The 16,714-nt window shown below is 37.4% G+C and overlaps 1 protein-coding gene and 2 pseudogenes across 1 annotated transcript; all 3 read left to right on the top strand.

The window, feature by feature from the left end:
* Positions 1-6,070: 6,070 nt before the first annotated feature.
* LOC125581535 lies at positions 6,071-8,142 on the top strand. Its single transcript, XM_048747165.1, has 7 exons — positions 6,071-6,156; positions 6,221-6,350; positions 6,425-6,544; positions 6,631-6,807; positions 6,914-7,135; positions 7,212-7,474; positions 7,752-8,142. Exons 1-7 carry the CDS (start codon positions 6,071-6,073, stop codon positions 8,140-8,142), a joined length of 1,389 nt encoding a protein of 462 aa, XP_048603122.1.
* Positions 8,143-8,265: 123 nt separating this feature from the next.
* On the top strand, positions 8,266-8,971 carry LOC106409260 (annotated as a pseudogene).
* A 2,592-nt stretch (positions 8,972-11,563) lies between these two features.
* On the top strand, positions 11,564-13,852 carry LOC106408386 (annotated as a pseudogene).
* The last annotated feature ends 2,862 nt before the right edge of the window (positions 13,853-16,714 follow it).

Below are 16,714 nucleotides of genomic sequence, written 5' to 3'. Positions count from 1 at the left end.
AGCCACGATTGCCATGTAATGATGCAGCGCCTCCTTCCGTTCGCCTTCAAGGAACTATTACCACGAAATGTTCATGAAGCAATTGCAGGGATAAGTGGTTTCTTCCGCGATTTATGCACGAGATCAGTGACTCTTGAAGGTATTGAAAATTTGAAGACTAACATAGCCGTGATTCAGTGCAACCTTGAGAAGATATTTCCTCCCTCATTTTTTGATGTTATGGAGCATCTTGTTATTCACCTGGCAAGAGAATTGGAACTTGGTGGTCCTGTGCAGTATAGATGGATGTATCTGTATGAGCGGTATATGTTCCATTTGAAGAAGATGGTGAAAAATTTAAGTAGGGTGGAAGGTTCTATAGTCGCACAGATGATCAATGAAGAAACTTCAAACTTTGCCGAGTACTACTTTCCAGCAGAAGTTCAGACCAAAAACAGAAGACCTGCTCGGCATGATGATAGAGGCGAACGGGCAACATATCATGTTACGGTTCCAGACATTTTCACAGACGTTGGACGACTTAGCGGAAAACCAAAGGACCGTCGACTTACTGAGCAGGAGCGCAGTCATTTGCAAACATATTTGCTCACCAACTGCGAAGACGTTCTTCAATATGAGAGGTAAATAAATGAGCTTACAAATTTTTATTTTAACAAGTTGAAATTTAAATCTTAATTAATTACATTATTGTCATCATATACAGGATTTTCATGGCAGAAAAGCGGTTCGAGTATAGATACGCCACAGAGGACGAACTAGAAGAAATGAAGCAGAGAGAATTTACTGGATGGATGTTTACTTATGTGAGTGCTTTAAACAAATTAAAATATATTTTATCACATATTTATACTAATTCACATTTATTGATATAATATATATATATGTGCTATTAATAGGTGTCTGCTGGTTTGGCCAGAGGTGAAACATTTGACGATTGGATACGTGAGATGGTCGTTGGACCAAACTTTGTTGTGAAGTCATATCCGAGATTTTGTACTCGAGGATATGCATTCACAACTCAGAAGAGGAGACGTTCGAGTACGACTTATGATGCTGGCGTTTGTTCTGCATCAGGAGATGATGTATACTACGGACACATACATGAGATTTTGGAAATCAAGTATTTGGGCATGGTTGGATTGCGCTGTACTGTTTTCTATTGTGATTGGCACGACAACACCCCAGATCGAGGTGTGAGAACAGATGCATTTGGTGTTACATCAGTAAATTCGAGGCGAAAGCTGCAATATTATGATCCTTTCATTCTTGCTTCCCAGGCCGATCAGGTAATTAAATGTTAATTATTCAGAATGATTCATCATCATGTGTATTAATTTATAATTTTTCTAAATGTTACAGGTTTGTTATATCAAGTACCCCCGGGTAAGGAACAGAGATGATCCATGGGTTACTGTTACAAGACTCAACCCGAGAGGCCGAGTTCAGGGAAGTTCTGAGCTGGAAGACCCACTACAACCAAGCACATCCGGCAACTGTAGTGCAGCAGAAGATTTAGCTGGAGTTGGCCTTGTAGTCGATTTAACCGACTTTGGAGAGGAAGCCGTCGTTCACGTAGAGGATGAACCAGTGATTGGAGAGTTTCACCAAGATCCAGATTCAGATTCATCTGGTGATGATGACTCGGAAACAGACTACCATTGAACTTTTTTTTTTTTTTTTTTAAGAAATACCGAGGAAATTCCGAGGAACACTTGATATAACCTCTTTCCTCGGATAATAGTTATTTGGTTTATCTAGCAAGGCAAAGCTGAATACGAATTAAAAGCTACACAAAACACAACCAAATAAAACAAAGAAACCATGTAAAAGAAATACGAACTCATAATTAAGAAACCTAAAAAAAAACTCAGTTCAAAATTAACAGAAAATAAGACCATAAAACGTTAGAATAGAAAAGAAAATAAAATAGCCGGTGATAGCTCCTACTCCTCGTCTCCTGCTCCAGATGTTCCTGCATCGTTGGGTCTCTTGGACCTCTTTCTTACCCTGTGTGTACCACTCGAACCCGAACCAGAGCTGGATGGAGAGTTGTCCCGATGAACTACATCATCCTTTTGGCAACGACACGGCCTGATACGTGAAATGGCAGCCCAGATCTTGTGTAGCATGTCGTTGTTTGTCTTTATGCTCTGATCTCTCCAATGTTGTTGCTGGCGCGAAGTGGCGTTCGGTGGAAGCTCTTGCAGCTTGTACTGGCTGGAGTCTGATGGGAGTAGCTGATGGGGTTGTGAATCATCTGGAATGGCTTGTGCAGCCTCATCTTGTCCTTCTTCATCAACCACGCCCTTGCCTTTGGTCTGATATTTTGGCGTGAAGAAGGATGGCTTGTCTACTAGTGCGGTAGCAGGGGGTAGGAACTCAACTGCAGCCTCTGAAAGTAGAGCAGTCAGGCCGATCTGAGGCAGGTGGCAGTAGAGTGTTTTCTTCGCTCGGTCCTGGAATACGTAGACGTAAGGACCATCCCGATGGATCCTCGAGTGGGGACCAGCTATGAACTCCTTACTTACTAGAGAAATGACATCCAGGTAGTTCCAAGCAATGTTGTTCGATCTGTCCAGTGCTACCTGCTGGTTCTCGCAGTCTACACCCACATGTCTAAGGATCCGAGTAATCACTGCACCAAATCCACATGCATTGCTCTTGGATTTGGTTACTTTCCCCTTGTATCCTGCTAAGTTTGCGGCCAGCACCGCTCCCATGTTGAAGGCAGTAGCAGGTGGGAATGTAGAGTTTCCAAATGCCGGTAGCAAATGCCTCACACCTTGGTACAGGAGGCACAACTCCCATTGCGTGACTGATGCGGCTGTGGTTGTCCCGTATAGCAATGAGCCAATGAGGCGTGTCGCATATCTCAGTACTGGGCTCCGGATAAGTGACTCCTTTGCCTGAGAAGATCTATAAACCCCTGTGCCAATCGTTTCCCAGAAGTTCAACAGCTCTGAAGTCCAATAAAGACCATATGTCCTCTCCCCCGCACTCAATCCAAATAGTCCGCAGAGGTCTGTGAAAGATACCTCATAGTATACTTTCTGCACTACGAATGCCAGAAAACCTTCCTGATGGCTATCATCGGGACGGGTGACGTATGCGGATGCTATGAACTGGCGTACCAACTCCGGATAAGTGGGTTCCTTGAGGTTGCATAGTTGGCCTAGACCCATGTTCTGGAACAGTCCTTCAATGTCTGCTTTGATTCCCAATATTGTCATCGTCTCAGGACATGCTAGTTGTGTAGCCGGAACGGCTACCTTCTTCATGTTGTTGTAGTGGGTGGTATCAGACTTATCCCACTTCTTTGGCCTTTGCTTCTCCAGCTGTGACGAACCCTCTTCTTGTGTGTTTTTCTTTGCTGATGTTTTCGTGCGCTTCATTCTCTACAAAATAGAATCATTGCTCTCAACATGGTTATAATCAATTAAGAACTCAAAGCAACATGAAAATGAAAAGCGAAATCGAGTTGTGATAAAAAAAAAACGAAATTGAAAAAAATTCTCTATCCCTAAATCATCTCAAATCATGTTCCAAACTCGTTGATCACAGACAATTGTGTTCTATTCCATGTTTAAACATCTGTTTCATGCATATTTGATCAAGGAATCAACACGGAAATAAGAAATTCACAAAACCCAAAAAATTGCTCAAGAACACGATTTCAGAATGTGGAGATTCGCGGAGTATACCTGTCTTAGGGTGAAGACGAGTGTAGGAATCAGGTAGAGCTCGAAAAATCAAGTGGAATAGAGCCCAAAATTGTTCAAATCGGATGATTATAGAGAGAGAAAGGGGGGGGGGCGAATTATAGGGGAAATCGGAGGGGATGAGAGTTCTAAGGTTTAGATCCAAAAAAGGTCGGGTTTTGCCTTATAATTCTGTTTTCCGAACACGCATCGATCGATGCGTTTTTTTTCTATAACGCATCGATCGATCACATTCTTACGGCCCGGGCCATCTTGGTAATCGATCGATGCGTTTTTGTTCTATAACGCATCGATCGATGCGTTTTTAAAAAAACATACAAGATTTTCCGAGGAAATTCCGAGGAACAATTCAGATTGTCGATCGATCGATGGGATACTCTCATCGATCGATCACAATCTTACGGCCCGGTCCATCCTAGTAATCGATCGATGCGTTTTTGTTCTATAACGCATCGATCGATGCATTTTTAAAAAAACATACAAGATTTTCCGAGGAAATTCCGAGGAACAATTCAGATTGTCGATAGATCGATGGGATACTCTCATCGATCGATCACAATCTTACGGCCCGGTCCATCCTAGTAATCGATCGATGCGTTTTTGTTCTATAACGCATCGATCGATGCATTTTTAAAAAAACATACAAGATTTTCCGAGGAACAATTCAGATTGTCGATAGATCGATGGGATACTCTCATCGATCGATCACAATCTTACGGCCCGGGCCATCTTAGTAATCGATCGATTTGTTTTTGTTCAAAAACGCATCGATCGATGCGTTTTTTTAAAAAAAATTACGTTTTGAAACCCCAAACACTAGTTCGTCGGAATTTCCTCGGAATATTCCGAGGAAATTTCGACGAAGAAGAGGGTTTCCTCGGAGTTCCCTCGGAATAATCCGAGGAAATTCCGAGGAAATAGGGTTTTTAAACCGAAAACAACGTTTTGCCGTTTGAATAACACCTATATAACCCTTATTAAGTGTCTTACGTTCATTATGAAGTCAAAAATTTGTTCCTTACCGTATAATTAACACTTTTCCGATTGTATGAACGAAATCTCGCAACATAAGAGAAACACTTATACCTTTTAATGAACGGTAAAGGGAATACTTTCAATTAGTTTTGAAATTTGTTATTTCATGGTTTATGCTCATGTATACAAAGAATCCTCAATGGTATGCATTACAATTGTATAAGAAATGAAATACGGCAAAAAAAATTGATGTTTTGAAACCCCAAACACTAGTTCCTCGGTATTTCCTCGGAATATTCCGAGGAAATTCCGACGGATATTTTACTATCTGTCGGAATTTCCTCGGAATATTTTCATTTTACCGGGCAAATATTTCGCGAAAATTGAAATTAGAATTCCGACGGAATTCCGACGGATAATGTCCGTCGGACCCTAGGTTTTATAACCACGAGCCCCTTCTTCTTCCCCATTTCTCTCTTCTTCCTCTGCGCGACTCCTCTCTTTCTCTCCGGCGATTTCCCCCTGAAATCCGACGATATCTCCGGCGATCTCCCTCTTCTCTTACACAAATCATGTAAGGACCCTATCCCACTCTCTTAGGTTCTATTTGTTAGGTTTTTGTGTAGTTTTGATAGATTTTTGTTAGGGTGATTGGTTAGGATTGTGATTTGGTTGTATAATAGGTTTAGAATTGTGATTTGGTTGAATAATTTGTTTTGTTGAATTGATTTAGAATTTTTTTATAATTTTTTTATTTTTTGTATTTATAAAATCGATTTTTGTATATAAAATCGATTTTTGTATTTTACAAAACGATTTTTCTATATAAATTCGATTTTTTGGATTTTACAAAAAAAATTTCTATATAAATTCGATTTTTTGGATTTTACAAAACATTTTAAATATCTATAAAACTTTTTTTGTGATTAAATACTATTATTTGGGATTTAAAAATATTTTTCATATATATATATTATTAAAACTATTTTTTTGTAATTATTAAAAATTTTTATTTATTAAAACTATTTTTGTTTATTAGAACTATTTTATATATTTATTAAAAAAAATTAATATATATAAATCTTTTTCTGTGATTAAATTATTTGGGATTTTTTTTAATAAAAAAAATTAATTTATATATTTCTGTATTTATTAAATATATTTTTTTAATTTACAGGTCTCATGATGATCAGACCCGGCCTCGACAGCGTCGTGGTCGTGGTGGTACGGGGAGCCAGTCTCGGGATTCCAGCCATTTTCAGGATTCCCCTTCGCCCCACAGCTCCAACCATACATCTCCCTCTGCTGCACCCGCTCATGCTCCTCTCGCTCCCGCTGCTGCATCCGCTCCTGTTCCTCCGGGTCCTCCGGGAGTGATGAGGGTTGCGGAGTTGGTTCAACAGCCCGGTCGTGACCATCTTCCGTATCTCACTCCGTATCCACATGGACGGGGTCAAACATGGTAATTAAACATTTTTTTTTCTTTAAATTTGGATTCATTATTAACCGTTTGTTCTTTTAATAAGGTTCAACCGATCCGGGAACGGGATCAGCGCATGGATCAACCGTATGATGTACTCGGCCCTCGACAGTGGACATCCGACTTTCACTCACTTCCCAACCGACAAGCAGGTTCTGTGGTTTCGTCAGTTTGCGGTAAGTATTCTAATTTTTTACTTATATTTTTAATCTTTAATATAAATTTTCTACTAATTGTGTTTTTTTTTCAGCAAGAGTTCAACTGGAATTCCGATGAGACGCTCTTTATCTATCACCACTTCGTCCATAAAGTAATGGACAACTATGGGAAGCAGATCCACGAGTGGAAGAAGAAGTGGGAAATCAATAAGGTTCGATTTAATTTATTAAACAATTTTTTAATTTATTAAACTATTTTTTAATTTATTAAACTTTTTCTTTTTTTTTTAATTAAAAGGTCCCAAAGTCGATGAACGACACGGTCTGGAAGGAGTTGTGTGCGCATTGGGATAAGGAGGAGACGAAAGAAACTTCTTCCACCAACTCCACCAACCGCAGGAGCGACCGTAAAGGGAAGGGCATCTACAAGCATAACTTGGGTGCTCAATCTATTGCCACTCTCGGAGATCGCATGGTAAGTTCAACCGCTTTTTCTTCAATTATTTGAGTTTCAGAATTTAAATTTATTGTGCATTTCTTCTAATTTCTAATGTTTCTTTAATTTTATGTTTTTTTTCAAGGCGGAAGAAAATGATGGCGAGCCGGTCGATGATCTCGCCCTAATGAGGAGGGCGTATACCAACAAGAAGACCGGCCAGATTGATGACGGTCTTGTGAGGGACGTGGTCGACCTGGTCCAAACTCAGGTGGTAGACGAAGTGTCTCAGCTTCAAACCGAGGATGACGCTTCGACGGCTTCGACCAACTTGTCCCGGTTTCGAATCAACGAAATCGTTGAATCCGTAAGTTCTTTTTTTTTAAAGTTCAATTCATTTATTTCTTGGTTTAAATTTCTAAATTTGGCTTTTTTCTATTCAGTCGGTTCCAAAGAAGAAGGGACGTTTGTTCGGTTTGGGTCGTCGCACCCGGTCGGTTCCTCCTTCTTCTGCACCACCGCCCTTTGTTGATCCAGAAGTACTTACGGCTCAGTTGAAGGACAAAGATGATCGAATATCTTTGTTGGAGACCCAGATGGCGGCTCAACAGGCGGGCTATGAGGCACAGAGGAGGCTGAACCAGCAAATGATGGAGATGATGCAGAGGATGTACCCGAACGAGGTGTTCCCGGACGTGCCAGACCCGTAGTTTTTTTTTTCCCCAATCTCGGAATGTTTTATTTTTATTTGTGAAACTTTGAATATTAATTAATATGATTTCAATTTTACTTTTAATTTCATATTTTCGAATTTAAATTTCAGAAATTTTATTTTTTCAAAAAAATTAATATTTTTTACATTCCGAGGAAATTAATTATATTTTTCACTAGATCGATCGATGCGTTTTTGAACAAAAACGCATCGATCGATCCGTTTTTTTAAAAAAATATAGCGAGGGACATTTCCCTCGGAATTTTCCGAGGGACAACTCCCTCGGAAAATTCCGAGGAACGGATCCCTCGGAATATACCGAGGGAACAGTTCCTCGGAATAAACCGAGGAAAAAGTCCGTCGGTATACTCCTATCGATCGATGTATATATGTCCAAACACGCATCGATCGATGAACTTCCGAGGAATTATCCCGACGAAGTTCTACCTCGGTATATTCCGAGGACTTTTCCGACAAACAAGGGATCCTCGGAATTTCCTCGGAAATTTATTTCCTCGGAATTCCGTCGGAAAATTCCGAGGGATTTCAGAGGAAAAAAGAAATTCCGAGGAATTATTTCCGACGACGTGTTTCGTCGGAATTTCGTCGGAATAACGATATTCCGACGAAATTCCGACGATTTTTTTCCTCAGAATCCTTGATGTTTTCTTGTAGTGGATACGTCAATCTATTGCACATAAAGGGATTATTAGGGTTGGTTAATTTCATGGTTCTTCGCAACCAAAGAAGCTAAACTTTCTTCAAAGTCACTACCTTTCTCCTAAGCTTCTTCCCCACCAGAGGAAACTGTCTCCATGGTCGATTTCCACGAGAAAGATTGGTCCTTTCTCAAATCCATGGAAACCGAACAGACCCAGAAGGTCAAAGAGATCGTAAAAGCTGGAGAAGTAACAGAGTCTTCGAGGGTTTTGGTCTCGTTTAGCTCAGAAGCATTCGTTGATCGTCTGGTGGAATCTTCGCCTTCCCAGCTCTTGCTTATAGTCCACGACTCCCTTTTCATGTTAGCCTGCGTCAAAGAGAAATACGACAAAGTCAAATGCTGGCAAGTATAGCTGATCTATGTTCCAGAGATATGGTCTTCTTTAGATGTCGTGTTTCTCTATTTTCTTCCAGCTTTGCCTTTTGGTCTGGACGAGGTGTTCAAGACACTGTCTCAACGTTGTTCCTCAGGTAACAATGTTCTGAACCATGTCTTTGTTGGCTCTTGGTTGGTTTCTAACACAGTTTGGTTTAATGGTTTTGTGACAGGTGCACGAGTTGTAATCAGTCACCCGCAAGGTAGAGAAGGGTTAAAGCAGCAAAGGAAGGAGTTTTCAGATTTGGTTGTCTCTGACTTACCTGTTGTCTTTGTAATCAAACACACGATTCATTTTGAGTAAATCAGAACCTTTTGAAAAGATAAATAATATGTAAAGAAAACTCTTGTGGAGAGATCTTTACATGAAATGAAATAAACTGTGTTCTGGATTACAATCCTCCATAACGCCAAACAAATCCAAAAGTAAACTGTGTATAAAACCTTGTCCAGTAAACTCTATAAAAAGCTTTTTAGAAGATAGTAAACCTCAAGCTGTTGCTTTCCGCAAACAAGCTGTACTCTTCACCTACTGTGCTCTCTTTCTTCTTCTTCATAGTGTTGTCACCAAACGCTTGATCTCCTGAGAGCTGCAGGGAGAAGTCTCCCAAAACCCCAATGGAATCAGCAGGAATCGAGTTACTTCCTGCAACTGGCCCACTAAAGTGGAACAAGGAGAAGTCTTCGCCACAATCAGTTTCCCCAAAACCCCAATGGAATCAGCAGGAATGGCTCGATCTCGTTTACGATTTGTATTTGTATTTTTAATATGCTTTTATGTCATTTTTATTTGAATTTTTATGTATGCTTTTCTTTCATGTTATGAAATCCAATAATTCAACTTACTTGAAATTTTTTTAAGAACTTCGCCAAGTTCTTCCATTGGACGATAAAAAAATTAATTATACTAACAAAGGTTCTAAACTTTTCAAATCATAAAATTAATTACTAATTTATAATCCCAAAATCTGAAGCTTCTCAACTTTTATATAAAAAAAGTTAATGACAAACTACTAAATTACTTATAACCCCAAAATCTGAAGAACAGCCCTCACTAATGATCAATTCATGTCATAGGCCATCATGGCATAGTAACCGGAAGATACGACAGCATCCTCTTTGTATTATCCCACGACTAAATCGTGATCACAGTCTATTATATTTAATAAAAAAATAGAAGAATAATAATAAAGGGTGCCAAAATGCATAAACCAACCCAAACCAAATCATATCATATCTAAGTGGTTCTAAGCTCATATGGATATGAATTAATCCAACCCATTTGACAAATGAATTGGATCAATCGATAACTCATTTTAAGTTTCAAATTGGATCATTCCATAACCCTTTTAAGTTAAAGAGTTCATTGTTTTAATGGTTAACTCATAAATAATAATATTATAGTTTAAATAATTACTAAGTAAAATAATTATTTTTGGAGATGAAAAATATTGCTTAAACTATTATTTTGATGGAAACATGATTTGGTGGAAGCCTCCTTGGACTAAGTGGTTTGATCCAAAAGGGCTTCCACGATTAATCAATTTGGTCCAGTGTAACACCACTGGATCAAACTGCTTTGGTCCACTTGATCAACGAGATTTTACGATTTTGATGGAAACACGATTTTTCAGTTTTGGCGGCAAGATACACGATTTTACGGTTTTAGTGGGAAAACATAATTTTAAGGTTTTGACGAGAAAATTAGATTTTACTATTTTGCGGTTTTGGCGGGAAACACAATTTTGTAATTTTGTTTTGTTGAGAAACACACAATTTTGTGATTTTGGCGGAAAGTGATTTCATTAGGAAAACACGACATTGCGGCTATTCTTCTCTTTTGGTTTGGTCAATTTTTTTTTTTTTTTTTTTTTTGAGTTTATGTTACTAATAGATGTTTATTGGTTTGGTTATGGATAACTCATTATCCATAACAATCCAAACCATTTATCAAATCCAATAAATCCATTAATAATTATATCCATTAATTCATTTATATCCAATTTTCTATCCATTAAGATCCATGGTGTAGATTGAGTTGGATTGACCCATTGATTTTAACACATTTTGACACCCCTAACTGTAATGGTTGTTTTAATTTTCTACTAGACCTCGATCCGCGCAACCGCGCGGACTTTGTTTTTATTTATTTTTATATAAATATTTTGTTTTTAATTTTAAATTGGTATATATTAGTATAATATATGTGTCTATCAATTTTTAAAACACAATAAGTTTACGGTATATTTTTTCATGGAATAGATTGTTTCAAACTTTCATATGTATTTGTATCTTCTTCTATATATATATTTTTGGATTATTATTTCATTATTAAAATCGTAACTATATATATATAAAGATTAGTAAAATATTGTTTTATTGTCATATTCAAAGATATTGTAACATTTCAAAAATTTAAAAAGTTTTTAAAAAATTAATTTTTTCGCTTCATAGATTTATATTATCGAGTAAATAATTAAGCATTTAGTTTTTGTTTAATTTTTAAAATAAACTATATAGTTTAAAATTTGTTTTCATTGGTTTAAGGTAGTAAAGATTAATCATTGTTAGATAATATGATTTTTGTTATTTTAAGAAAAATCTTTATAATTTTAAAAGTTAATATCGACAAATATTTAAATATTCAATATATAGAAGTATAGTATTACAACATTAAATTGTATTTATTTAATTTATACTATCTATAAATCCAATGGATCATCTATTCTTTAAATCCAATTATTAATAGCCCAATAAAAATTTCTGGTAGATCCAAAATTTAAATGATAAGATTAGAGATTAAATGTAACATGATTTTCTAAGAATATGTACATTAGGTACATTTTTTTAAAAAAAATCACACATGAATCAGAGTTGTGACTTCTGTTTTAATATATAAGATATATATATATAGAGATGACAGTTGTTTTGGTAAAGCTTTGTGGAACGACAAGTGATTAAGTTGAGAAGCCGATTGCTAATTGCTACCAGATAAATTTAGCATGGAGAGTGAAGTTCAGCGTCCACTAGCTGATTTTCCAGTGAACATATGGGAAGATATCTTAAATTCCTTCTCAAAGTCTGAACTTGTACGTATATTCTTTTCATATAATTTTATGCATTATTTATATATTGGATCCTTTGTAGTAGTCTACCGTCATTTGATTCACTGATAACAATTCACTTCCGTATAGGGAAGTGATTCACTTAAAGAGAAGCATATTACTCTAAAGGAGACTGTGAATGAGTCGTTTACGGCGTCAAGAGCGAATCCAATAGAGAACATCATGTTCATCGACACGCTATGTTGCATTAATTGGTGTCTCCTATCATTTTGAAAAAGATATCACAGAGCAACTGGAGAAGTTGTTTGATTGTCCTGATTTTAATCAGAAGATAAGACAAGACGGAGGTGATTTGTGCACGGTTGGAATAGTTTTCCAGGTTTTCAGGCTATTTGGGTTCAAACTTCCTGCTGGTAATTATTTTATTACATAAAACATTTCAAATGGAATTATATGAGTGAAGTTTTCTAGAACGTTTGCATGGTTTTGATTTAACGCTTTTTTAATTATATCCATGTCTTAAGATGTGTTTAAAAACTTCGAAGACGAGGATGGGAAGTTCAAAGCACACTTAGTGGCAGATGCAAGGGGCATGTTAAGCTTGTATGAAGCGGCACAGTGGAGAATTCCTGGAGAAGACATTCTTGACGAAGCTCTCGCCTTCTCAAATTCTCAGTTGGAAGAAATCTCTTCTCGGTCTAGCCCTCATCTCGCAATACCCATCAAGAAGGCCCTAAAACATCCATTTCACAAAGGCATATCGAGGATAGAAACGAGGCAATATATCTCATACTACGAGGCAGAAGAGAAGTGTGATGCAACATTACTTGAATTTGCAAAGATCGACTTTAATTTGCTGCAAATGCTGCACCGCCAAGAGCTTGCTTGTGTAACAAGGTAACTAACTCGGCAGCTCCAACATATACGTATTAGTCTTCATTGACCTTGACCTTCTCCATTACATTTCAGGTGGCACAAAGAAATGGAGTTTGAATCTAAAATAACATACACAAGACATATAGTAGCCGAGGCCTACTTGTGGGCACTTGGAACATACTTTGAACCTGAATATTCTCAAGCACGGGTTGCATTAGCTATTATAGTCATCTTATACACAGCACTTGATGATGTGTATGATGCGTATGGCACAAAAGAGGAACTTGAGATTTTCACACATGCATTGGAAAAGTACTCGTTTTGCAAAAACATAAGATTTTTCATATTTTTTGTGTGTTTTCAATGTCTGACTTATAATATTTGATGGATCTAATACAGGTGGCTTCCCGAAGCCCCTACCGGGATACCTGATAGCATGAAACACTTTTACCGTGTCATAGTAGATTTCTACGAAAAACTCAGCATGATCTTGAGAAGGAAGGGAGGTCAGGCTGTGGCTTCCATCTTAAGAAATCAGTTAAGGCCCTAAGAATCAATTATTTTAGAACAAATGTTTTTTTTTTCTTTTGAACTTCATATATTCAGACCTAAGTGAATTCTTCATAATCAGTTGAAAGCAACAGCCAATGGATACATGCAAGAGGCAAAGTGGTTGAAAAAGGATTACACTGCTAAGTTCGACGAATACAAAGAGAGTGCTATCGTGTCTTCCGGTTACTATGGCATCATGGCCGTGACGTTCGCGGGAATGGGAGATGTCGCAAAACTTGATGCTTTTGAATGGTTAAGCTCGCATCCTAAAATTAGGGTAGCATCTGAGGTACTCTGTCGATTCACAGATGACATTATAGCTACGAGGTGAGCACAAACTATATATAATATAAGTATATCAAAATTAAAAATATACGTATATCATTAAATACATTTACTTTTCCAGAGTATAAAATTTTTTGACATATTGACATATTAACTAATGATTGCAGTTTGAACGCAAAAGGAAACATGTGGCGACAGGCATCAATTGTTACATGAAGCAATTTGGTGTTTCCAAGGAGCGAGCCGCAGAAGAAATATTCAACATTGTTTCAAATGCTTGGAAAGATTTGAACCAAGAGCTAATGAGGCCTCACTCAGTTAATTTCTCTTTATTGATGCCAATTCTTAACCTTTCACGTGTCATCCATGTTTTCTATAGGTACCAAGATGCTTACACCCACCCCGAGTTCTTGAAAGAGCACGTCGTCTCTTTGCTCGTTGAAAATATCCCCATTTGAGAATGTTGTGGTGGTGGTGACTATACCAATGAATGGCCAGATAAATCGCCAGATAAATTTCTCTTATTACGGCAGTTGAACTCTTTCGCTCTCCAGCATGTCATTTGTATTTTTTTCAGTCCCTTTCTAAATAAATCTGTATTTGTGCTGTACTTGTAATTTTGTATTCATGGTTAGTAGTAAGTTATTTCCATTTCGTCAAGTCAATCTTTTTGTATTTTGTTTCAAAATTATTAAGAATATGGATTTGAAATATGTAAGATTAATATATATATATATATATGTATATATACCATGTTTTATTTATACATTTGATGAAAAAAACTGAGTAATTTAAGACAACTATACAAATGACATATTTTTGGCTAAGCTGAATTTTTGATGAAACGCTATGTAAATACTATGTTGAGAAATTACCCAAAATAACACATTTTCAATACTATTTCGCTAAAATACCTTCCTGAAAGCATAAGCAAATTTACCATTAATTTTAAATGGGGAAAACACCTTAGAAAAATTGTTTGAAATACCATAAGTTAGATTCCACTTTTATAATGATAAATTATAATTTATAATAGTTTATAAACCTTACAAATGATTTAATAAAATTTTATATAACATTTTAAAACCCCTTATGAATGTTTAATAAACCCTTATAAATTTTTGAAACTTTTATAAATAATATCGTAATTTTGTAAACTCTAGTAAATGAATTTGTAAGTTATATTTAGAGTTTATAAATCATTATATGAGTTCTTATATACATAATGGGTTATAAATTCAACTGGAATTCGTCATATTCATTTCTTGAAGTTTGCTTCAACTTGTAAACCCATTCCTTAATAATTTTATAAGTTTTACATGGGTTTTATAAAGTTATTTCTTTTTTGCCTTGATCAGAATATTCTTCGAAATCTCCAAGCGATTGTGAAGATAAGAGAATACACAAGTTGAGGAATAGGCTCTCCAGGATATGAAATTCAGTAATTAATCTTTGATGGAGACCTGACAGAGAATCCAGATAATGATGTGAATTATAGATAATGATATGTTGTACTTATCTAAATACATAGTCCTCTCGTGATAAGGACTTAATCTCTTGTATATATACTCATGTACTTTCATCAATACGACACACACTTTACAATCTATTTTATGGTATCAGAGCAGGTTCGATCTTAACCTAAATTTTTTTACGATCTGCTCTACAAACCGACTTCCGCTTACATACTCGTGTTCACTTTAGAACATGGTTACTTCCTCTACTACTTCTTCTACCGCCCTTGCCTCTACTACTGAAAATTAATCCTCGGATTTTTCTTTTTCTCTTCATCCCTCGGATAACCCTGGTGCACTTATCACACCGGTGGTTCTTAAAGGTGATAACTACTCAGAATGGGCAACTGAGTTTTGAAACTCACTCCAAGCAAAACAGAAAATAGGGTTTCTGAATGGTACCGTAGAGAAACCAAATTCAAACCCTGATCTTGCGCGATGGACTTCCATCAACTCTATGATCGTTGGATGGATGCGTACCTCCATTGATCTGCAGATTCTCTCTACTGTCTCTCACGTCGCTGACGCGGCAAAGCTTTGGGATTCTCTGAAATCTCGCTTCTCCGTCAAGAACAGCGTTCGGAAACATCTTCTAGAGGATGAAATTACAAACTGTAGACAGAATGGCCAGTCTGTCCTCGAATACTTCGGTCGTCTAACCAAACTCTGGGAAGAATTACAAAGTTTCAAGACAACAGTCTCATGTACGTGTCTGATCTTGACAAGGAAAGAGAAGATGCCAAGGTTCACAAGTTTCTTCGGTCTCGATGAATCACGTTTCAGTACCGTTCGTTCCCAGATCATAGATGACGATCCACTACCTGATCTCAACATCGTCTATTCTCGAGTCATTCGTGCTGAACAACACTTGAATACTATGCGTACTACTGAAATCAAGCAGGATGCTGTTGGATTCTCAGTCAAAACAGAGTCTCCACAACCTGTTACTTCTTCAGCTGCGGCTTCTATGTCCTCTCGCAACCGGGACGCTAATCGTTCTTGCACCCACTGCAAACGCAAGGGTCATGAGGCAGCAGAGTGTTTCCTACTACACGGTTATCCTGACTGGTTTCTTGAGCAACAACAACAACGTCAATCTCAGGGACAAGGACGAGGTGGCCGAAACTCTACTTCAGGTGGTCGTGGTCATGGACGTGTTAACTCTGCTTCTGCAACTACCAGAAATACTCCTACTTCTTCTCAAGATCAAATTGCGACGTTCATCAGCCTAATTCAGTCTCAAAACAATCAGTTCTCTACTGATTGGTTGTCTGGTAAGACAAATCTTACAGATGTTTTATTAGATACTGGAGCCTCTCATCATATGACTGGTGATCTGTCTCTTCTCCACGATAGTATCGACATTGTCCCGTCGGCGGTTACATTCCCTGACGGCACAGCTTCTAGAGCCACTAAGATCGGCAGATTACGTTTAACTAAAGATTACTCTCTGATCAACGTTCTATACGTGCCGAATTTTAACTGCACCTTGATATTTATATCAAAGCTTCTTAAACAGACGCGTTGCATCGCTATCTTTACTGATACACTTTGTGTTTTGCAGGACCGTTTTATGAGGACTCTGATTGGAGCAAGTGAAGAGAGAGAGGGGGGGTTTACTATTTCAAAGGGTCACAGTTGCTAGAGCTAATCAGACTGGAAAAGAAAAGATATCACCTACAGTTTTATGGCACCGACGACTTGGACATCCTTCATACAAGATGCTTTCTTCCTTACCTATGTTTTCTGATTTGCGTGTTGATTTAGAAACTCCTGCGTGTGAGATTTGTTTTAAAGCAAAACAAACACGTTCAATTTTTCGAGATAGTTTTAATAAAGCTTCAGC

This window comes from Brassica napus, chromosome C2, assembly GCF_020379485.1.
Source record: "Brassica napus cultivar Da-Ae chromosome C2, Da-Ae, whole genome shotgun sequence".
Taxonomy (NCBI): Eukaryota; Viridiplantae; Streptophyta; class Magnoliopsida; order Brassicales; family Brassicaceae; genus Brassica; species Brassica napus.
Note: the sequence above shows the minus strand (reverse complement) of the source record. Positions and strands in the feature narration are given on the sequence as shown.